A 25468-nucleotide genomic window follows, 5' to 3' on the forward strand; every position below is an offset into this window, starting at 1 on the left:
CTAGGGTGAGGTGTAATATTTTCTCTACCATCTAGTCTCTGTCCATCTTTGATGGGTAAATCAGCAAAATTCTCTTATATAGAAGATATCCACTGAGAGGATCCAATACTGTAGAGAGAAGATGATGAGCCGATATATCATAAAAATCCTGTGTAATAATACAATTACTGCAGATAATAAGGGAAACATGAGATTTATTATTTTACAGTATTTAGTTTTCTGCTTTACATCTTGTAATAAAACCTATATATTTTAGGCCACAGACAACAAGCAGTTTCTTCCTCGGAGTCTGCAGCTGAATACGTTTCTCATAGACTCATCCTCCATGACACTAATTCTCATCTCATTTACCGACACTGGAATCAGTAATGGATTCCACATTCCTCTATTCCTCCTCATCTAGTGAGGAATGAACCCCAACAAGGCACCTTAAGACCTAGGCAACCCCTACTGCAATTGATCCCATATGGCCTACACCCCCAAAAATGGTCAGTCTGTTATTTCTGGATTTCATCGGACGCTCAGGAATCCAATTTGATGTCACACGCCTCACTGAAATTGACTTTTTCAAATTCTTTTTCAGAGACAAAATAGTAAATCTTATGGTGGCCCAGACAAATTTTTATGCCCATCAATTTTTACCCATTTTTTTCTCACCCAAAACCAAGTGAGGAACAATCAGAGAAAAGGTCACTAATTCTGCATTTATCACCCACTCCTGGTTTTGGCTCCCACTCCTGAGAAAAAATACTGACAAAATACTGAGCTGTGGCCTTATAGTGATAATGCACTGTGTCCTCCCTGAGACGATCCTAACTTTGATCGTCTATACAAAATTCGGCCAGTAGTTGACCACTTCAGCAGAACATTTGCAGAGGCGTACAACCCCAAAAGGAACATCTCTATAAATGAATCTCTGGTTCATTTCAAAGGGAGGTTAAAATTTCGACAATACCTGCCCAGAAAGAGGGGCATGTACGGAATTAAACTGTAAAAGCTGTGCGAGAGTACCTCAGGGTACACCCACAGATTTAGGGTCTAAGAAGGGAAGGACACCCAGATTAACCAAATTACACCCAAATTAACAAGTGGGAAAATTGTGTAGGAACTGCTGCACCCACTGCTGGATAAGGGTTATCACCTCTACTTTTACACCAGCATTCCAAACTTCAAGACCCTCTCAGTCAGAGGTACAGTTTCATGCTGCACTCTGCGAAAAAAATGAGGGAGGCCTCCCTAAGTTGCTAATTGGGCAACTGCTGAGAAAGGGAGAAATAATTAAACTACTCAACCAGTATAGGTGCTTCATAATAATTATTGTACAGTGAAAAAAACTCTGATTAGGTGCACTTGCAGACTACAGAGTAAGGGGACAAAAATCGCTAAAAAACATCAGAACCATGGACTGAAAAAAAGACGATCGAAAAAATCCCAAGTGACAGAGTATCATATAAGAGATAAAGCCTTTATTAAGGCATGTTTAAAATCAATATAATACAGGTAATTGGAAATGGCGACAGGGATTGTGACATGCACATGAAAAAAGGATGTGCGTATTACCCAGAGATCACACAGGAAATAATTGTGAAGTACAGATAATTATAAACATCAAAATGTTAGTCTGCCAATGGTGAATTCACCAAGTGTGAAATCATACAAGTGTGGCATATTGAAGAATTAGACCTGAATTTAATAATATGTATATAGTTTGCATCTTGTCATCTATGATCATCACACTCTAATCAGCATGTCCATTTGTCTATTCTTCTTGCAGATACAGCACCCAACTTTCCATGTGTGTGACATATCTTGCCTCTCCTATGTTGCCTAACTCGGTATGTTTGTTAGCTGAACAGTATATTGAAGAATTAGACCTGAATTGAACCTGAAGGGAACCGAAAGAAACTAGATACCCAGGCAAAGAAAACAATGTTTCTGTTTGTTTTCACTCTCTCTCCTATAGTCCTCCACTTTCTACTAACCCCCCTAATCTCTACACCAAGTAATGAACTCTTCATCTCTCCCTCCATCATCCCCATTCACCTCACCTCCTCCTCGGAACTATTTCTCAATATTTACTCCTGTGTCTCCAAACACAAGACATCCACCTAAGGCTCTCTCCTGCTCCCACCTGCTAACACTTTCCCTGCTCCTTCTGACTGCCAGCGATATCTCTCCAAATCCTGGCCCTCCTCAGCACATACCCACAGTCACTTCCGCCTCCTATCCACTGTCAAAAACTCTCACAACCTTTGAAATCTTATATTCATCCGCCCAGCCCCCGCTTCCCCAGTCCCACTAACAGGAGCTCTATGGAACGCTTGCTCCGTCTGCAACAAACGTTCCTACATCCATGATCTTTTCATTACTAACAAATTTTCCTTCCTTGGCATCACTGAAACGTGGCTCAACCCCTCTGACACAGCCTCTCCAGCTGCACTTTCATACGGTGGATTACATCTTTCTCACACACCCCGCTCCAACACCAAGCATGGTGGAGGAGTAGGTTTACTCCGGTCAGATAACCGCTCTTTCACTCAAATCCCACTGCCACCCTCCGATGCTCTCCCCCCTTTTGAGGTGCATTCTGTGCGCATCTACTCCCCCTCCACCTCTAACTGGCTGTCATTTACCACCCCCCAGGACCAGCCACCACTTTCTCCAGCCACTTCACCACCTGGCTCCTTCTTTTCCTTTCCGCTGACATCCCCACTATCATCATGGGTGACTTCAACATCTCCACTGACACTTCCCACTCATCTGCCTCTAAGATTCTATCCCTCAGTTCCTCCTTCGGCCTTGCTCAATGGTCTTCTGCCCCCACTCAAAGATGGCCACACACTGCACCTCATCTTCACCCACCTCTGTTTCCTATCTAACTTCTCTAACTCAACTCCCCCCCTGTCTGATCACAACCTACTTACATTCTCTTCCCTCTCCTCTCCAGGTGACAATCCTTACTCCACAAACTAGCATACTCTCGCAAAAATCTCAAACACCTTGACCTACACTCACTAAATCCCTCCTCCCTCTTACAGACATAAGTTCATTACACAATGCAGATGCTGCTGCCACTTATATAACACTACAACAGCTGCAGCTCTCGTCGGTCGCCCCCCTCACACATACCACAGCATGCACACTCAAAAGGCAACCCTGGCACACCAACCTGACTAAAGAACTATGAAGACAAAAAAGGGGGTGGGGTAGAAAAGGTTTGAATTTAGCGATTGATAATGTGTGCAGATGAATTATTAATATTTATATATTTTTGGGGGGATAAAAACTGGTTGAGGGGTATACTCAGAATATGCCTCACCAATTTTTATGTAATATGCTTCATTTATATATGCATTTTTATATGTATGTATTTTTAAAGCATTGCCGTTAATGTCTGCATCTTGCATCTTCATAGTAAGTTTATAATGTGTAGTTATTGACCTGTAATGCTTTTTTAAGTCCCTTTGTTATTTAATTGCAATTGTCTTTTTTAATGGTGATTAAGGGGTTAAGTACCAAATTCTCCCTTGGCACCTCCCATTGAGTTCCTTTGTTTTATGTATAAAAGTGCCTGTTTCTGCCATTTTCCCATAACTCCACCCGATGAAGAAACGCATTGTGGGCATTAATACTTCAATAAAGAGGTTTGTTTTATCCTTTTCCAGCGCCTTATCCAGTTTCTAGTGCCCCACTGACCACTTCAATTTGCACACTAAAGAACTATGAAGGGCCTCCAGGGCTGCTGAGCGGAAATGGAAAAGGTTCCACTCCAACGAGCATTTCATCATTCAAATGGTCCCTCAATTCTTTCAAGTCCCCACTTCCTGCAGCAAAACAAACCTACTTATCAGCTCTTATATCCTCCCTGTCTCACAACCCTAAACAGCTATTCAACGCTTTCAATTCTCTCCTCCATCCCCCAGAGCCTCCTCCCTCTCCTGTCGTATCAGCCGAACACTTTGCCTCATTCTTCAAGCAGAAGATTGACACCATCAGACAAACTTTTGCCTAAAGTCCCCACAGGCACTCCTTATATCTACTCAACCCTCCTCCTCAAAAACCAGCTTCTCCACCATTACGGACGATCAAGTTTCCCCTTTACTCTCCAAATCACACCTCACCACCTGCGAATTTGACTCAATCCATCCTACCTCATCCCTAACCTCACCACAGTCTTCATCCCAACCCTAACCCACCTTTTCAACCTGTCAAAACTGATGTCTTCCCCTCATGTTTGAAACATATCTCGATCACACCCATCCTCAAAAAGCCCTCCCTTGACCTATCCTCTCTGACTAGCTATTGCCCCATATCACTTCTCCCCTATTCCTCAAAATGACTGGAACAACACGTCCATTCTGAACTGTCCTCCCACCTCTCCTCCCGCTTCCTCTTTGACCGCTTACAATCTGGCTTAAGACCGCATCACTCCACTGAAACTGCCCTCACTGAAGTCACCAAAGTCACCTACAAACTGCCCAATCCAAGAGACACTACTCTGTCCTCCTCCTCCTGGACCTGTCATCAGCCTTTGACACAGTGGACCATTCCCTTTTACTACAGACTCTCTCATGTCTTGGCACCACAGACTTGCCCCTATCTTGGATCTCTTCATACCTAACAGACCGGACATTCAGTGTCTCACACTCACACATCACCTCCTCATCTCGGCCCCTATCTATCGGTGTCCCCCAAGGTTCAGTTCTAGGGCCCCTGCTCGTCTCCATCTACACCTTCGGCCTGGGACAGCTCATAGAGTCCCATGGCTTTCAGTATCATCTCAATGCTGATGACACACAGTTCTACGTCTCTGGACCTGATATCACCTAATTACTAACCAGAATCCCACAATGTCTGTACGCTATTTCATCCTTCTTCTCTGAAAGATTTCTAAGACTTAACATGGATAAAACTGAATTCATCATCTTTACTCCATCTCACTCAACCCCACCGTCTGACCTATCCATCATAGTCAATGGCTGCTAACTCTCCCCAGTCCCGCAAAATCGCTGCCTCAGGGTAACCCTGGACTCTAATCTCTCCTTTAAACCACATATCCAAGCCCTTTCCACTTCCGGCCGACTCCAACAATATCTCCCGGATCCGCACATTCCTCAACCACGAATCTGCAAAAACACTAGTGCACTCACTCATCATCTCCTGCCTCAACTACTGCAACCTCCTGCTCTGTGGCCTACCCTCTAACACTCTCGCACCCTCCAATCTATCCTAAACTCTGCTGCCCGACTAATCCACCTCCCCCCCCCTGCTATTCCCTGGCCTCTCCTCTCTGTCAATCCCTTCAATGGCCCCCCATTACCCAGAGACTACAGTTGAAAACCCTAACCATGGCATAAAAAGCCATCCACAACTTGTCTCCTCCATACATCTGTGACCTAGTCTCCCGGTACTTACCTGCACACAACCTTCGATCCTCACAAGATCTCCTTCTCTACTTCCCTCTTATTTCCTCTTACCTCAATCGCATACAAGATTTCTCCCGTGCATGCCCGCTACTCTGGAACTCTCTACCCGAACATATCAGACTCTCGCCTACTGTGGAAACCTTCAAAAGGAACCTGAAGACCTACCTATTCCGACAAGCGTACAACCTGCAGTAACCACCGCTCCACCATACCGCTGCATGACCAGCTCTACCCTCACCTACTGTATCCTCACCCATCCCTTGTAGGTTGTGAGCCCTCGCGGGCAGGGTCCTCTTTCCTCCTGTACCAGTCGCTGACTTGTATTCTTCAAAATTATTGTAATTGTTTTTGCTATGTATACCCCTTTCACATGTAAAGCGCCATGGAATAAATGGCGCTATAATAATAAATAATAATTAAATCCTATTACCACACTCCCCTTCAGCATACAATCACGTTAGTATACCACTGGCTAATCCAGCAATGGCAAAAAGACTACTGATGATATAGTAGGAAAAATAATTATATGGGGATAGTGTATACCTGTTGTACTGTAGTCTAGAGGCAAAATGGTGACCACACGATTGTGATATGGCCGGACTACACCGTCAATAAAGCAGCCACAGCCGGTGACTGAGAAGAATCTGTGACTTCTCTGCATTTAGTGGTCAGTACTCACCTGGGTAGTCATATGTAGGAATCTCCTCTTTACACCACTCATCACCCCTAACATATGTCTCTGTAGTATTAGTATGGATCAGATCTTTACTCTGAAACAAATATTGTAAAAGTCACAGACAGATGGAAAAGTCACATCTATGATCAGCTCTAATCCTGCCATCTACACTGTTCTCATTACACAAGTATAAAACATATAATACTGGTGGATAAAACAAGACTGAACACAAGACCTTCACAGCCATCTACACATCATAGGGGAGGTCTCATGACACCTTCTCTCCATCTACCTGATGATCCTGAGGAACATTGGGACCTTCTTGTTTACAGTCCTGTGGAAGAAGAGGACGGGGACATCTCTCTGGTGTTGTCCTCTTACTGGATAGATCTGGAGGAAACACATACAGGGACTGAATTCATTCTTTACATACAGATAATTATAGGCCGTGTGTATTTAGTCCTATTACCTGGTGATGTGAGGGACTGGGGAACCGTCATCATGAAGTCCTTGTACAGATCTTTGTGTTCTTCTAAATATTCCCACTCCTCCATGGAGAAATAGACAGCGACATCCTGACACCTTATAGGAACCTGACACATACAATGATACCGTCATCTCTCCAATCCCTTCATAACGTTACTGTATAATGTCCCAGCATTCCCAGCAGTGTCACCTCTCCAGTCAGCAGCGCAATCATCTTGTAGGTGAGTTCTAGGATCTTCTGGTCATTGATGTCCTCATGTATCAGGGGATGAGGTGGAGGCCCTGTGATTGGGCTCAGAGGTCTTCCCCATCCCTCAGACACAGGGTCCTGACAGCGCTCACTAGAGGTCTTCTTCACTACTGTGTAATCCTGGTTATGGAGAGACACATTAATAAATCTCACTGCAGACATTTCCAGAGTCCTCACCTCTCCAGTTCTGTCCATCTGTTATTCCCATAGATAAGAATGATGTAATGTGACGTCATCAGAATCTCTCACCTCTCCAGTAAGCCAGAAGAGGATCTCTAGGGTGAGGTGTAATATCCTCTCCGCCATCTTGTCTCTGCCCATATCCATCTTTGATAGATAAATAAGGATAATTCTCTTATATAGAATATCTCCACTGAGAGGATCCGACACTGTAGAGAGAAGATGATGAGCCGATGTAATATCATAAAAATCTTGTGTAATAATACAATTACTGCAGATAATAAGGGAAACATAGTTAGAAAATCAGAGATTCGGTAATACTGGAGTACTGATATTCTCTACAACACACCGGTATTCTGTTTGGCTATGAAAAAAATGTTTGCATTAGGCCCTAGCCCCACTATCAGTATTTGGTCAGCATTTTTTTCTCAGGAGTGGGAGCCAAAACCAGGTGAGGGACAATCAGAGACAAAGTATAATAGAAACAAGTCACCAATTCTGCATTTATCACCCACTCCTGAGAAAAAATACTGACCGAATACTGACCAAATACTGATAGTGCGGCCGTGGCCTTATAGTGATAATGCACTGTGTCCTCCCTGAGATGATCCTAACTTTGATCGTCTATACAAAATTCGGCCAGTAGTTGAACACTTCAGCAGAAAATTTGCAGAGGCGTACAACCCCCAAAGGGACATCTCTATAGATGAATCTCTGGTTTATTTCAAAGGGATGTTAAAATTCTAACAACACCTGCCCAGTAAGAGGGCAAGGTACGGAATTAAACAGTACAAGCTGTGCGAGAGTACTTCAGGGAACGCCCACAGATTTAGGGTCTACGAAGGAAAGAACGCCCAAATTAACTAAATTACACTCAAATTAACAAGTTGGAAAATTGTGTGGGAATTGCTGCACCCACTGCTGGATAAGGGTTATCACCTCTACATTGATAACTTTTACACCAGCATTCCACTCTTCAAGACCCTCTCTGTCAGAGGTGCAGTTGCATGAGGCAACGAGCAAAAAAAATCAGAAAGGCCTCCCTAAGCCGCTAATTGGGCAACTGCTGAGAAAGGGAGAAATAATTAAACTACTCAACCAGTATAGGTGCTTCATAATAATTATTGTACAGTAAAAATCCTCTGATTAGGTGCACTTGCAGACTACAGAGTAAGGGGACAAAATCGCTAGAAAACATCAGAACCATGGACTGAAAAAAAAGACGATCGAAAAAATCCCAAGTGACAGAGTATCATATAAGAGATAAAGCCTTTATTAAGGCATGTTTAAAATCTATATAATACATGTAATTGGAAATGGCGACAGGGATTGTGACATGCACATGAAAAAAGGATGTGCGTATTACCCAGAGATCACACAGGAAATATTTGTATAGTACAGATAATTATAAACATCAACGCTCCCTCCATTTGCAACAAACGTTCCTACATCCATGATCTTTTCATTACCAACAAACTTTCTTTCCTCGGCATCACTGAAACGTGGCTCAACCCCTCTGACACGGTCTCTCCAGCTGTACTTTCGTACGGTGGTTTCCATCTTTCTCACACACCCCTCTCCAATGGCAAGCATGGTAGAGGAGTAAGTTTTCTCCTTACCCCCTCACACATACCACAGCTCAACAGGCAACCCTGGCACACCAACCTGACTAAAGAACTACGAAGGGCCTCCAGGGTTGCTGAGCGGAGATGGAAAAGGTCCCACTCCAACGAGCAATTCATCGCGTTCAAATAGTCCCTCAATTCTTTCAAGTCCCCACTTCCTGCAGAAAAACAAACCTACTTCTCAGCTCTCATATCCTCTCTCCGTCTCACAACCCTAAGCAGCTATTCAACACTTTCAATTCTCTCCTCCATCCCCTAGTGCCTCCTCCCTCTCCTCTCATCTCAGCCGAAGACTTTGCCTCATCCTTCAAGCAGAAGATTGACACCATCAGACAAAGCTTTTGCTTAACCCCTTTAAAGCCCATGACGTACTAATACGCGTCTGTGCCCTGGGCTTTAAGAGCCTGACCCTTATTAGTACATCATCACGCGCGCACACAGGCTGTGCGGGAGCGATCGCCGCAGGGTGTCAGCTGATTGTCACAGTTGACACCCGGTACTATGTGCAGGGAGCGGTCCCGCACAGCTCCCAGCACATTAACCCCCGCAATGCTGCGATCGAAGTCGATCGCAGCATTGCGGTGGCAAGGGGAGGTGATCGGTATACTCACCTCCTCTTCCGGCCTCCAGCGCCGTCTGCCGCGGCTTCCCGGGTGTTGCCATGATAACCCGATGTTGTCATGACAACATCCGGGTCACAAGACAGCAGTAAGATTGTTTGGACATGCGCAGTGCATCTCCAAACTATCTTCTCCCTGTCCAGCGCTGACAGCCTGCATGGCACAGGGATGGTGCTGCATTCCTGTGCCATGCAGGCAATCAGAATAAAAAAAGTGAAAGTCCTATAGTGGGACAAAGTAAAAAAGTAAAAAAAAATTTGTAAAAATATTTTTAAAAAAATAATCCACTAACAAAAAAAAATATAATGTACCCATCAATAAATATTATTATGAAAAAAAACCAAACAAACAATAAAAGTACACATATTTGGTATCGCCGCATCTGTAACGACCTGGTCTATAAAACTGTTCCACTAGTTAACCCCTTCAGTGAACACGGTAAAAAAAAAAATTAAAAACAAACCAAAAAACAATGCTTTATCATCATACCACCAAACAAAAAATGGAATAACACGCGATCAAAAAGAAGAATATAAATAAAACTGGTACTGCTGAAAACATCATCTCGTCCTGCAAAAAACAAGCTGCCATACAGCTCCATCATCCGAAAAATCAAAAAGTTACAGCTCTCAGAATAAAGCGATGCTGAAAAATAATTTTTTCTATAAAATAGCTTTTATTGTGTAAAAGCGCCAAAACATAGAAAAACTATATAAATGTGGTACCGCTGTAAACGTACTGACCCGAACAATAAAGCTACCTTATCAATTTTACCACACCCGGAGCAGAATAAAAAAATGTAAAAAAACACAATTACTGAATTGTTGGTTTTTGTTTATTCTGCCTCCCAAAAGCTGGAATAGAAAGCGATCAAAAAATGTCACATGCCTGAAAATGGCACCAATAAAAATGTCAACTCATCCCGCAAAAAACAAGCCATCACATGACTCTGTCGGCCAAAATATGGCGATGCAAAAACTAGATTTTACAAAATATGTGTCTTTTAGTGTGTGACAGCTGTCAATCATAAAAACCCGATATGATTCTGGTATCGTTGTAATCGCACCGACCCGAAGAATAAAGTAATCTCATCACTTATACCGCACGAGGAACGGCGTAAAAAATAAACGCTAGGGCTGGGGTTGGGGTTGTTTTTTTTTTCAAAAGTAAAAAAAAAAAAAAAAAGATGACGATATGGCAACTAGTTTTGAACGCAAGCGCTCGCTACTTGAGTTTGCATCGGGTGCTCGGGTATGCACTGAGTATCGCGGGTGCTCGAGTCTCCACCCCATATGCTTCGCGGCCAAAAAAACCTTGCGGGGATTGCCTGCCATGCACGAGCGATCCCCGCATGTTTTCTTTGGGGTGTCTAATAACCGTGAAACATGCGGGCGGGGATTCAAGCATTTCACTTGAGCACCCGTGATACATGGTGCATACCTGAGTACCCGATGCAAACTCAAGTAGCGAGCACTTGCGCTCAAGAGTAATGACAACTTATTCAATATGATGACCTAATGTTATCAAATTCTGTGTCGTACCTCTGGGTTCAAAATGTTCACTATACCCCTTAATAAAATCCTTGAGGGGTATAGTTTCCAAAATGGAGTCACTTGTGGGGGAGCTCCAATGTTTAGGCACACAGGGGCTCTCCAAACGCAACATGGTGTCCGCTAACAATTTGAGCCGATTTTTCATTCAATTTGTTAGCGGACACCATGTCGTGTTTGGAGAGCCCCTGATGTGCCTAAACAGTGGAGCTCTCCCACAAGTGACCCCATTTTGGAAACTAGACCCCCAAAGGCACCTATCTAGATGCATAGTGAGCACTTGGAACCCTCAGGTGCTTCACAAATTGATTCGTAAAAATGAAAAAGTGGAAAAAAAAATACTGTTTCATTTTACGAATCAATTTGTGAAGCACCTAGGGGTTCCAAGTTCTCACTATGCATCTAGATAGGTGCCTTGGGGGGTCTAGTTTCCAAAATGGGGTCACTTGTGGGGGGTTTCCACTGTTTAGGCACATCAAGGGCTCTCCAAACGCAACATGGCGTCCGCTAATTATTCAAGCAAATTTTACAATCAAAAAGTCAAATGGCGCTCCTTCCCTTCCGAGCCCTGCCGTTTGCCCAAACAGTGGTTTTTCCCCACATATGGGGTATCTGCGTGCCCAGGGGAAATTGCACAATAAATTTTGGGGTCCATATTTTCCTGTTACCCCTGTGAAAATAAAAAAAATTGGGTCTAAAATAACATTTTTGTGAAAAAAGTTAAATGTTCATTTTTTTCTTCCACATTCCAAAAATTCCTGTGAAGCACCTGAAGGGTTAATAAAGTTCTTGAATGTGGTTTTGAGCACCTTGAGGGGTGCAGTTTTAAGAATGGTGTCACTTTTGGGTATTTTCTGTCATAAAGACCTCTCAAAGTGACTTCAAATGTGATGTGGTCCCTAAAAAAATGGTTTTGTTGGAAAAATGAGAAATCGCTGGTCAACTTTTAACCCTTATAGCTCCCTAACAAAAAAAAAAATTTGGTTCCAAAATTGTGCTGATGTAAAGTAGATATGTGGGAAATGTTATTTATTAACTCTTTTGTGCGACATATCTCTCTGATTTAAGGGCATAAAATTTCAAATTTTGAAAATTGCTAAATTTTCGCCAAATTTCTGTTTTTTTCACAAATAAACGCAAGTGATATCGAAGAAATTTTACCACAATCATGAAGTACAATATGTCACGAAAAAACAATCTCAGAATCAGGGGGATAAGTTGAAGCGTTCCAGAGTAATTACCTCATAAAGTGACAGTGGTCAGAATTGTAAAAATTGGCCTGGTCATTAACGTGCAAACCACCCTCGGGGGTAAAGGGGTTAAAGTCCCCATAGCTCCTTCTCATATCTACTCAACCCTCCTCCTCTAAAACCAGTTTCTCCACCATTACAGACAATCAAGTTTCCTCTTTACTCTACAAATCACACCTCACCACCTGCGAACTTGACCCAATCCGTCCCACCTCATCCCTAACATCACCACAGTCTCCATCCCAACCCTAACCCACCTTTTCAACCTGTCAAAACTGGTGTCTTCCCCTCATGTTTCAAACATGTCTCGATCACACCCATCCTCAAAAAGCCCTTCCTTGACCTATCCTCTCTGACTAGCTATTGCCCCATATCACTTCTCCCCTATGCCTCAAAACTACAGGAACAACACGTCCATTCTGAACTGTCTTCTCACCTCTCCTCTTGCTCCCTCTTTGACTGTTTACAATCTGGCTTAAGACTTCATCACTCCACTGAAACTGCCCTGACTAAAGTCACCAAAGACCTACTAACTGCCAAATCCAAGCGACACTACTCTGTCTTCCTCCTCCTGGACCTGTCATCAGCCTTTGACACAGTGGACCATTCCCTCTTACTACAGACTCTCAGACATTCAGTGTCTCCCACTCACACACCACCTCCTCATCTCGCATCCTATCTGTCGGTGTCCCCCAAGGTTCAGTTCTAGGACCCCTGCTCCTCTCCATCTACACCTTCGGCCTAGGAAAGAGTCCCATGGCTTTCAGTATCATCTCAATGCTGATGACACACAGTTCTACGTCTCTGGACCTGATATCACCTCCTTACTAACCAGAATCCCACAATGTCTGTCCGCTATTTCATCCTTCTTCTCTGATAGATTTCTAAGACTAAACATGGATAAAACTGAATTCATCATCTTTCCACCATCTCACTCAACCCCCTCATCTGACCTATCCATCATAGTCAATGGCTGCTCCTTCTCCCCAGTCCTGCAAGCTCACTGCCTTGGGGTAACCCTAGACTCTAATCTCTCCTTTAAACCACATATCCAAGCCCTTTCCACTTCCGGCCGACTCCAACTCAAAACAATTTCCCAGATACACACATCCCTCAACCACAAATCTGCAAAAACACTAGTGCACGCACTCATCATCTCCCGTCTCAACTACTGCAACCTCCTGCTCTGTGGACTACCCTCTAACACTCTCGCACCCCTCCAATCTATCCTAAACTCTGCAGCCCAACTAATCCACCTGTCCTCCCCACTATTCCCCGGTCTCTCCTCTATGTTAATACCTTCACTGGCCCCTCATTACCCAGAGACTGCAGTTGAAAACCCTAACCATGGAATAAAAAGCCATCCACCCCTTGTCTCCTTCATACATCTGTGACCTAGTCTCCTCTTACTTACACACAACCTCTGATCTTCACAAGATCTCCTTCTCTACTTCCCTGTTATCTCCTCTTCCCACAATCGCATACAAGATTTCTCCCATGCATCCCCCCCCCTACTCTGGAACTCTCTACCCCAACATATCAGACTCTCGCCTACCCTGGAAACTTTCAAAAGGAACCTGAAGACCTACCTCTTCTGACAAGCGTACAACCTGCAGTAACCACCGCTCCACCGTAATGCTGCACGACCAGCTCTACCCTCACCTACTGTTTCCTCACCCATCCCTTGTAGGTTGTGAGCCCTCCCGGGAAGGTCCTCTTTCCTCCTGTACCAGTTGCTGACTTTTATTGTTCAAAATTATTGTAATTATTTTTGCTACGTATACCCCTTTCACATGTAAAGCGCCATGGAATAAATGCTATAATAATAATAATAATTAAATGCTATTACCACACTCCCCTTCAGCATACAATCACGTTAGTACACCACTGGCCAATCCAACAATGTCAAAAAGACTACTGATGATATAATAGGAAAAATAATTAAATAGGGATAGTGTATACCTGTTGTACTGTGGTCTAGAGGCGAAATGGTGATCACACGATTGTGATATGGCTGCGGGTGATGGACTCCCTGGGTGGGCGCATGTCCACCCCAACTCTAGTTTCGGCGGAACCTTCGTCAGGGAAACAGTGCACAAATGGAGGGAAAATCTAGTTAAAGTTAAGTTCACCAATCACGCCGTGTTGGTGACCACAAACGACGCATGCCGCGTCATGGTAGTCAGGGTGACCCGCGGCTTCAACATCATGTGTGGAGCAATGTCAGAGTCACGTACGATTTTTTTGATCGTTTTTTCAGTCCATAGTTCTAATGAGAAAGAGAGAAAGCAGAGCCCAATGCAGTGACAACATGCTCATGGTCAAATATAAGGAGAATAGGGGTGTCCTTATTTTGACCACCATAAACTGAGACAACACTTCCCTTGTCACTGTCCGAGGTACCACAACACAAGTCCCAAAGCCAGATTGTATCTTGGATTATAAGTACATGGTCGGTATAGAACTCTCAGATCAGGTCCTTTAATCATATGATGCCATGTGAAAAGCTAAAGTATGGTGCGAAAAATTGGCCAAGCACATTGTACAGATGGCACTGTACGATGCTTTTGTGTTGTTTCGACCTGCAGGCAATATGGGGACCTTCCTTCAGTTTCAGGATGTAGTCATCAAGGCCCTAATGTTTGGCACTCAGGAAGGTGAGGGTTCCAGTTCTTCTGAAATGATAGTGCCCATATCGTCCCAGGTCAAAAATTTTCCAGGAGAGGCTTCCCAAACAGCAAAGAAAGGAAGATCACAAAAACGCTGCATAGTGTGCTCAAAGAGAGGAATCCGAAAAGACACAATTTACCATTATGAAACCTGCACTGAGAAGCCTGGCCTTTGCATCAACCCATTACTGACATTGTCAGTAATAGTACGTCCCTGTGCCCTGGGCCTAATGGACCAGGTACTTACTATTCTGCACAATGTGATCATAGCTTCTGTGCGGGGCGCTCGCCGCCAGGTGTCAGCTGATTCTCACAGCTGACGATATTGTTGCATTTTATTAGAGCTTTACTGGCCCATGAGTTGAGATGGGCAAACCTGAACAGTACGCTACGTCGCTATCGGCAAGCGAGCAAAAAGCGTATGGCGTCACACCTCCGGATTCCAACGCATGGAATATGTGTCTACGCCCCGTTCGGTTACTGCCAGCTTCACGATAGCCCAATTACGATTACACCACCGGCCAGTTTGAAATATATTATAGGACTGGTCAGAAATCTGCGTTCTGGTAGCGTATGGCTTCGGGGGAGGGAACGATTACAGAACAAAAGAAACAGGACTATTAAATTTTATATTTAATCCAAAAGGGAGGCAGTGTTTAGGAAAAATTGACAGAGATTTTACAAAAGGAGACAATACAATACATATGCAGTTACACAAAATAATAAGGATTAAGGAAGAAACTTACTATAAGCCCGCAGAGACGATTCACTATAGCTCGAGGGGGAGGAGGCCCACTTTGATTTGAACGTTATCGATTGTGATCCGTTGCTTATAGTCTCTCTCTATACCCCCCCGACAATGAATACTGATCCATCCCCAGTGGATTATTTTATGCTGAAGGGTGAAACCTGCCCACACACCACCTGTGCTGACATTACATGGGCTGGGCTCCAGCCTTCACATTTTTATTAAAATATCTGGCTTTTGTGATAATTTATCGCTGGTTGATCGTAGAGGCCCGAAAGTGATACAGTTTTTTTCTGTTATGAATTTACCTTCCGTTAGAGACCACACACGATATAGCTGCGGTCTGTTAAATAGTTACTTTTGAGCCACAGCTCCCTGAAGGTGCTTACAGCAATGGAAAAATAAGCATATTGTTCCTTAGCTGACCCTGTCACTAAAAATATGGGCCCCATTATTATCGAAAGTATGGAACCTTAGTTATTCCATATTTTGTGTCGGCTCCGGTCCAACTGCAGAGCTCTGTTGAATCCCTGGGAACTAATCTTCCTTGGCTAGATGTACATTTATCACAAGTCTCTGTTAATTGGGTTTGCCACCTCTCTCAGTACTGGGATCTGCTTACAGGCTACTTCGACTGCGAGTGCTAATTGGGTTTGTAGCACCTTTTGTGCTACCATGTCTCCTAGCTACTTCTGCTGTGGGTGATAATTTGTGTACACCCCCACTTCCCTTAACCCCCTCCCGCACCCAAGTCCAGGAATACTCGGGCCATCGGTATGGGACGGCGAACACCCCCAAACCCAGTGACAGTCAGGATCTTCCCAGGAATGAGTTCTTCTATTAACACAAACTAAGGGAGGATGAAGGATGGGGGATGAGGGTAAATTCTGCGCCAGTATCCTTAAGGCCAACAGTAACTGTGTTGCCCACAGTAACCGGTTGTAAGTTCTCCTGGACCCTGCCAACCGCCCCACCCACAAAAAGAATGGCTGCAGTAGGCCTTAGGGCCTCAGATGTGGTGTTCATCTTCTGCAGACAAGGCTGATGTCACAAACATAACACTTATGGGAGTCAAATGCAAGCCACTTCGCCTGCGAGTGCTAATTGGGTTTGTACTTAGCACTAGTGATGAGCGAGCACTAAAATGCTCGGGTACTTGTTGGAATACTCGGGTGCTCGACCCGAGCAACGAGCCTAATGTAAGTCTATGGGAAACTCGAGCATTTTTCAGGCGGCTCCCCCCGGCGGTCTGCAGAGGGCCTAAAAATTGCCCAAATCGATGAGAACAGTGCTGAAATGACATGGGGACAGCATGGGGAAGACCCCTGGAAGGATTTCTGACTCCCAGGTCACTGCTGTCAACAACGTTGTCAAAGTATTACGCCACTTTTACAGACTCACAATAAAACATACAAAAACGAAACCAAAATGGATTTTCCTGGGATATATGTCAAGGAACATCCTTTCCAGGGTAATGACTTGTATAGAAGGCAAAATAAATAACCAAAACCAAAAATACTCCTCCACACCTTGGGCTATGTTCACTTGTAGCGTTTTTCATGCGTTTTTGCACTTTTGTATTGCTTTCAACCAAGATAAATGCATTCACCAGGAAATGTCATTTTTACATTTTACAACCTTATCTGGCCATGTGGTGTGTGACACATCATCAGACACATGCATACAGTGCTGAAAAGTCATGGGAACAGCATGGGGAAGACCTCTGGAAGCATCTCTGACTCCCAGGTCACTGCCTAAAAGCATGCCCATCATAAGTGATCCTTGGCGCCTGCAAAGATGGCTCCCGCCATGCACCTGTCATTGCAGACTTGCAACAATCACCGTCCACGTCCTTGTCCCAGTGCAGCGTTCAGTTGTCCCTACCCCATTCCTTGGAATGCAAGCACAAGTATGCAGGCAGCCACCCACCCATCCACCCACAGGCTGCAATACTATACTGCAGCTCTTTGCACTTGAAATATGGCCTTTTAAGCTCATAGAGGTGGAAGCTTTTCACAACCTCATGCCGGCGGCGGCCGGGTGTCCATACTTGGTCCCCAGCCGCCACTATATTTCCCAGTATCGCCTCCGCCTTCCACAAGCACGGGTCCCACAACATTACCCGTTCCCTCCCCAGTGCACTTACTGGGAAGGACCGCCTAACCACAAAAATGTGAATGTGGCCAGGGATGGTACGGAGCCAGTCCACAACTTTTTTTGCTGACAGTTGTATTTAGCTCGGTGAAAGGACTGGCATAGAGGGAAACCATATCTACCCTGCGTGTCATTTCTCCCAGGAAGTCTTGTAAAGCTGCTTGCACTTGAAACGTGGCCTTTTAGGCTCGTGGAGGCGGAAGCTTTTCACAACCACATGCCTCATGCCTCGTGTCCATACTCGGTCCCCAGCCGTCACTATAAATCCTTTCCAACATCTGCAGTGTAGAGTTCCAAAGCGTGGGGACATCACACCAGTCTGTGAGCCGGAAGCTGCAAATGCTGCTGAAACACGGCAAGGGCGGTGGAAGCTGACTTTCTAAAATGGGCACACAGGCGCCGTACTTTAACAAGCAGATCCGGCAGCTCCGGGTAGGATTTGAGAAACCGCTGAACCACGAGGTTAAGCACATGGGCCAGGCGAGCTCCCCTCGCCTCAGAGCCGCCACCAGGTTCCGGCCATTGTCACACACGACCAGGCCTGGCTGTAGGTTCAGCGGTGTGAGCCACAGATCTGCCTGGTCTTTCAGAGCTGTCCACATCTCTTCAGCATTGTGCGGTTTTTCACCTAAGCATATTAGCTTCAGCACAGCCTGTTGCCACTTGGCCGAGGCAGTGCTGCAGTGCTTCCAGCTTGTAACTGATGTGATCATTTCGGAGATGGAGGCTGAAGAGGCTGAGGAGGATGAGGTGCAGGAGCTGTAGACCGTGGGGGCAACCCTGATTGACCTAGGGCCCGCAATACTTGGCGTCGGGAGGACATGTTTCGTCCCAAGGTCCGACTGGGTCCCCGCTTCCACTATATTAACCCAGTGTGCCGTCAGCGAGATGTACTGTCCCTGCCCACAAGCACTTGTCCAAGTGTCCGTGGTTAGGTGGACTTTACCGGTAACTGCGTTGTTGAGAGCAAGGCTAATATTTTGGGACACGTGCTTGAGTAATGCGGGGACGGCACACTGGGAGAAATAGTGGCGGCTGGGGACTGAGTACCGAGGGACGGCGGCCGCCGCAATCAGGTTGCAGAATGCTTCCGTCTCCACGAGCCTAAAAGGCAACATTTCGAGCACAAGCAGTTGTGAAATGTGAGAACTTAGTAGTGTAGCCTGTGGGGCGTTGGCTGCATAATTGCGCTTGCGTTCCAAGGACTGGGGTATGGACAACTGAACGCTGCGCTGGGACAAGGACGTGGACATGCTTCCTGATGCTGCTACTTGAGAATTTGCAACAACAGGTGCAGGGCAGGAGGCATCTTCGCATGCACCATGGGCAGGGGATTGGCTTGCATGCACAAAAGCGGAAGAAGCAACAGTGCCACCCACAGACACTGTTCCTGGACCCGGGGTTCGACCCCCAAAGTCGGGTGCTTTGCTGCCATGTGCCTGATAATGCTGGTGGTGGTCAGGCTGGTCGTTTTGCCACTCCAGCTGATGCTGGCCTGGCAGGTGGTGCAAATGGCCTTTTTGGGGTTATCGGCAGAGTCTTTAAAAAACAACCAGATTCGGGAAGACATAACAGTTGTACTGGCAACTTCCTTCGTGTTTGTGTTACGGGGAACGGTGGCCTGCCTTCTGTCTGCGGCCACCACACTGCTTCTTCCTGCTTGTTGGGGTGCTCTGCCTCCCTCCCCCTGTGTGCTGCTGTCCTCGCTCTGCATGTCCTAATGCCAGGTTGGGTCAGTTACTATATCATCCACCACCTCGTCTTCCACTTCCGCACCCTGGTCCTCCTCCTGACTTTCTGGCAATTGTGTCTCATCATCGTCCACCTCTTGTGACACTTTCCCAAAGTCGCCTTTTTGTAACCATGGCTGCTCAAATATTTGGGCATCGCTACACGCGATCTCCTCTTGCCCCGCTTCAAGTGGACCGGGAGAGAGGCCCGAATCTATAAATGGAAGAGTGAATAGCTCTTCAGAGTGTCCAAGTGTGGGATCAGTTGTCTCTGGGTACTCGGCCTGGTGGGAGGAAGGAGGATCAGGGTGAGGAATATGTGGTCCAGACTCACGGCTACTGAGACTTGACCGTGTGAAAGACAGGGTGGTGGTGGTGGGGCTAAGTGACTGGAAGCATTATCCGCTATCCAACCAACAACCTTTTGACACTGCTCTGGGTTAAATAGTGGTGTGCTGCGGTCGCCTAGAAAATTGGGACAGGAAGGTCAGGCGAGAAGATGTGGGTGTTTGTTGTGGCACAATTTCGGCTTGCCCACGGCCTTGTCCTCTGCATGCACCATTACCATCACGTCCAGTTGCCCGTCCTTTGCCACGTGCCTTGCCCATTTTAAATGGAGGACAGTATCTTCCACGCTCACTACAAATGACTGAGTTTGGAGCGAACTTATATGTGATCCGTGTGATGGAGAAACCAGTTTTAAATACCTGGCCTGTAGGTAAGTAGTTTGATCAGCAAACTGCTGTGAATTGCTTCACTGACACACTGAAATTTTTTTTTAATGGAGGCCAGAAATGGCAGTATTTTCTGACAACGTATATGTGAGCCATGTGATGGAGAAAATACAGTTTTAAATAGATGGATTTTTAGCGCTGTAATATGGAAAGGACCTGGCTGTATTCTGCAGTGCCAACAAGCAAATGGCGCAGAAAAACGGTGTTCTCTGGATTGCTTTATAAGCAAATAATGAGGATTAAGATCCAAAGAAAAGTATTCCTGGCCCTGAGACCTAGGGCCTTTGTATACAAATATGTAACAGCAGCAGAAGGCAGAATTGGAATGGAGCCTCTTGTGCTATATGCACTGCAGTCTGCTATATACACTGCCTGCCTGCCTATATACACTGCCTGCCTGATATCTCTGCAGATGGATTAGTCCTCAGAAGGACTGTTTGTTAAGATGGATATGTGTAATGTACGGTTTTTCTCCCTACATTACCTAATACACAAGCAAATCTCTCCCTGACGCAGCAGCAGCTCCCTACACTCTCTGATCTGGAGTGACTGTGACGAGCATGGCGGCGCCAGGTCTTATATACACCTGATGACGCTGTGCGGCCAGCCAATCACTGTAATGCCCACAACCAACATGGCTATGGCATCACAGTGCATGGCAGGCAATCCTTGCATGTTCATTGGCTCTGTAAAGAGCGCCAAACATGCAGGGAGGGGACCCGAGCTCCCGCCTGAGCAACCCGGAAATACTCGCCGAAATTGTCGAGCACCATGATGCTCGGGCGAGTACCGAGTAGTAGCGAGCACGTTCGCTCATCACTACTTAGCACCTTTTGTGCTATCATTTGTCCAAGCTACTTCTGCTGTGGGTGATAATTTGCATACAGACAGATGGTGGATTGTCAGCTCCTCTCTTCTAACAAATACTATAGGGGAGGAGGGGTGAAAAGTTGGGGGAAATTATTAATATTTTCTTAATACTTCCATGACAACCATCATAATACTTGCCTGTCGGGTTTAATCCACATCAGCAGTCACTGATGTGACTGTTCTACACAACAGCCACTGCGGTCAGGGTCAGCTGCGGTGCCGTGAGATCACTTGGGTTCATCAGCTGAACTGAACTTTCTAACAGCAGCTCAGCACTACACACTGCCTGTCTGTGTCAGTGTGCAGCTGGCGGTCATGTAGAGCAGTCACATTAGTGACTGCTGATGTGGATTACGTCCGACAGTTGATTATTATGGTGTTTTTTTATTTGTTCTCATTTACAATGGACAAGGGCATGAGGCATTAGGTGTTAGGTAAGTATACCTGTGTTGTTTATTTTTAAATAAATGTGTAAAATGTTGTGTCTGTCTCTCGCGTTTTTCTACAAACGATCGTGCGGAATACAAAATGTACTGTGGGGACTCTTTTTCCTGAATCTGGTGTTCATGTTTATTGCCTGTCTATTAACCCCTTTACGACCTTGGGATTTTCCGTTTTTGCATTTTTGTTTTTTTGCTCCCCTTGTTCTCAGAGCCATAGCGTTTTTATTTTTTGGGCAATATGGCCATGTGAGGGCTTATTTTTTGAGGGACAAGTTGTACTTTTAAGCCATTACTAGTTTTACCATATCGTGTACTGGAAAATGGGAAAAAAAATTCCAAGTGCGGTGAAATTGCAAAAAAAAATGCAATCCCACAGTTGTTTTTTGTTTTTTTTTCTTTCCACGTTCACTGGATGCTAAAACTGACCTGCCATCATTATTCTCCAGGTCATTACGAGTTCGAAGATACCAAACATGTAAAGGTTCTTTTTTATTTAAGTGATGAAAAAAATCCAAAGTTTGCAAAAAAAAAAAAAAATGGCGCCATTTTCCAAGACCCGTAGCGTCTCCATTTATCAGGATCTGGGGCCGGCTGAGAGATTATTTTTTGCGCGCCGGGCTGACGTTTTTATTGATACCATTTTAGGGTAGGTACAATGTTTTGATCGCCCGTTATTGCATTTTATTGTAATGTTAGTACATCCAGGAAAGGCAACTGTTTATAACTCAACTCTGATGTAAATCTACTTAACTCTATTGATTCCGCTGACAAATTCAAGAAATTGTTCACTCATCTTTGACCAGATGATACAGGTGCATCTCACTAAATTAGAATATCATCAAAAAGTTAATTTATTCCAGTTCTTCAATACAAAAAGTGAAACTGCTATATTATATAGAGTCATTACACACAGAGGGATCTATTATATAGAGTCATTACACACAGAGGGATCTATTATATCGAGTCATTACACACAGAGGGATCTATTATACAGAGTCATTACACACAGAGGGATCTATTATATAGAGTCATTACACACAGAGGGATCTATTATACAGAGTCATTACACACAGAGGGATCTATTATATAGAGTCATTACACACAGAGGGATCTATTTCAAGTGTTTATTTCGGTTAATGTTGATGATTATGGCTTACAGCCAATGAAAACACAAAAGTCATTATCTCAGTAAATTAGAATAATTAACAAAAAACACCTGCAACGGCTTCCTAAGTGTTTAAAAATGTCCCATAGTCTGTTTCAGTAGGCTCCACAATCATGGGGAAGACTGCTGACTTGACAGATGTCCAGAAGGCAGACACTGACATACTCCACAAGGTCCCAGATTTCCAATTTTCATTTGGAAATCAAGGTCCCAGAGTCTGCTTGAGCTCTAGTGTGAAGTTTCCACAATCAGTGATGGTTTGGGGGGCCATGTCATCTGCTGGTGTAGGTCCACTGTGTTTTATCAACACCAAAGTCAGCTCAGCCATCTACCAGGAAATTTTAGAGCACTTCATGCTTCCCTCTGCCGACAAGCTTTTGGGAGATGGAAATCTCATTCTCCAGCAGGACTTGTCACCTGTACACACGGCCAAAAGTACCTATACCTGGTTTAAAAACAGTATCACTGTACTTGATTGGCCAGTAAACTCGCCCGACCTTAACCAAACAAAGAATCTATGGGGTATTGTCAAGAGGAAGATAAGAGACACCAAACCCAACAATGCAGACGAGCTGAAGGCTGCTATCAAAGCCACCTGGGCTTCCATAACCCCTCAGCAGTGCCACAGGCTGATCGCCTCCATGCCACATTGATGTAGTAATTGATGCAAAAGGAGTCCTGACCAAGTATTGAGTGCATTTACTGAACAGACATTTCAGCTTTTAAAAATATTTTTCAAGCTGTTGTTATCAAGTATTCTAATTTACTGAGATAATGACGTTTGTGTTTTCATTGGCTGTAAGCCATAATCATCAACATTAACAGAAATAAACACTTGAAATAGATCACTCTGTGTGTAATGACTCTATATAATATAGGAGTTTCACTTTTTATATTGAAGAACTGAAATAAATTAACTTTTTGATGATATTCTAATTTTGTGGGATGCACCTGTATATTAATGATATTTTTATCTATACCCCAATATATGAAGGCCACCACTTATGATCATTCCTGAATATTGTAGATTCCTCCCACCAGCATAGGAAAAGGTTTTCATATGAGGGGGCACAGAGGCTCCCCATCGCAGTACCCCTGAGCTGGTGGAAGTACTTCCTATCAAAAATAAAGAAGTTATGAGTAAGAGTGAATTTTAGAAGATCCTCCATGAAGTCATTATGTCTGCTACACTCTATTGATCTCGATTTCAAGAAATGTCTTACTCCTCTGATATCATCCTCATGCGGTATATTACTCTACAAAGCCTCGATATCTAGTAAGGCCTGCTCCCATACATGAATGTATACATGCTCGAGGGTCTACATGTAGGGGAGCAGGCAAAGGGAAAACCAACTCTAGAGGGATTATTCCAACTGCAAGACCTCAGGCGGTACTGGGGGAACATTATACTGTGTGGGGGGCATCATACATCCTGCATAAGGGGCATAATGGGGGCATTACACTGTGTGGGGGCATCATACATCCTGCATAAGGGGCATAATGGGGGCATTACACTGTGTGGGGGCATCATACATCCTGCATAAGGGGCATAATGGGGGCATTACACTGTGTGGGGGCATCATACATCCTGCATAAGGGGCATAATGGGGGCATTACACTGTGGGGGCATCATACATCCTGCATAAGGGGCATAATGGGGACATTACACTGTGGGGTCAGTAAAGGGGTCCTGTACTATGAGAACAATACGTTTCCTCCTTCCTGTCTCCATAGTTGGGTCGTATGTATCTATTACAGGAAACAGAACAAAAACCTTATGATTCTTATAAAGGGGCAACACAAGACCCCAAAAGAGTCTCCGTGCTGAAGGGGTTAATGCCCCCTGCGCCCAGTAATGGGGTCTCCACATACCTCCACCTGCAGAGCCGCCACCACATATATGGCTGCTCTGTGCGCACAGGAGCTGTGATGAGGTCACAGGAGGGGAGGAGTCAGGGGTCACATGATCAGGGGCCTCAGTGGATGCAGGACTCTGCTGTGCTGGTTGTCATGGTGCTGGATGAGCTGAAGTTTATGTGTGGGGTCAGGAGGGGTTTACAGGGGGGATGTAGCAGAGCCGCGTGTGTACGAGGTGTACGGAGCAGAGCCGCGTGTGTACGAGGTGTACGGAGCGGAGCCGCGTGTGTACGAGGTGTACGGAGCGGAGCCGCGTGTGTACGAGGTGTACGGAGCGGAGCCGCGTGTGTACGAGGTGTACGGAGCAGAGCCGCGTGTGTACGAGGCGTACGGAGCAGAGCCGCGTGTGTACGAGGCGTACGGAGCGGAGCCGTGTGTGTACGAGGCGTACGGAGCGGAGCCGCATGTGTACGAGGCGTACGGAGCGGAGCCGCGTGTGTACGAGGCATACGGAGCAGAGCCGCGTGTGTACGAGGCGTACGGAGCGGAGCCGTGTGTGTACGAGGTGTACGGAGCAGAGCCGCGTGTGTACGAGGTGTACGGAGCGGAGCCGCGTGTGTACGAGGTGTACGGAGCGGAGCCGCGCGTGTACGAGGTGTACGGAGCAGAGCCACGTGTGTACGAGGTGTACGGAGCGGAGCCGCGTGTGTACGAGGCGTACGGAGCGGAGCCGCGTGTGTACGAGGCGTACGGAGCGGAGCCGCGTGTGTACGAGGCGTACGGAGCGGAGCCGCGTGTGTACGAGGCGTACGGAGCGGAGCCGCGTGTGTACGAGGCATACGGAGCGGAGCCGCGTGTGTACGACGCGTACGGAGCACGGTGTACGGAGCAGAGCCGCGTGTGTACGAGGCGTACGGAGCGGAGCCGTGCATGTACGAGGCGTGCGGAGCGGAGCTGGGCTTGTACAAGGCGTACGGAGCGGAGCTGCGCGTGTACGAGGCGTACGGAGCGGAGCCGCGCGTGTACGAGGCGTAC

At 45.6% G+C, this 25468-nt stretch overlaps 1 protein-coding gene across 1 annotated transcript; it reads right to left on the minus strand.

The window, feature by feature from the left end:
* Nucleotide 1: 1 nt before the first annotated feature.
* On the minus strand, nucleotides 2–24509 carry LOC141191565 (uncharacterized). Its single transcript, XM_073661495.1, has 7 exons — nucleotides 24449–24509; nucleotides 7088–7227; nucleotides 6779–6958; nucleotides 6572–6695; nucleotides 6395–6492; nucleotides 6106–6196; nucleotides 2–108 (listed from the first exon to the last, which is right to left on the minus strand). Exons 2-7 carry the CDS (start codon nucleotides 7163–7165, stop codon nucleotides 32–34), a joined length of 648 nt encoding a protein of 215 aa, XP_073517596.1. The 5' UTR covers nucleotides 7166–7227; nucleotides 24449–24509; the 3' UTR covers nucleotides 2–31.
* Between the last annotated feature and the right edge of the window lie 959 nt (nucleotides 24510–25468).

The sequence above is a fragment of the Phyllobates terribilis genome, unplaced genomic scaffold (genome assembly GCF_046119375.1).
Source record: "Phyllobates terribilis strain yellow unplaced genomic scaffold, ASM4611937v1 Scaffold_47__1_contigs__length_9908305, whole genome shotgun sequence".
NCBI lineage: Eukaryota > Metazoa > Chordata > Amphibia > Anura > Dendrobatidae > Phyllobates > Phyllobates terribilis.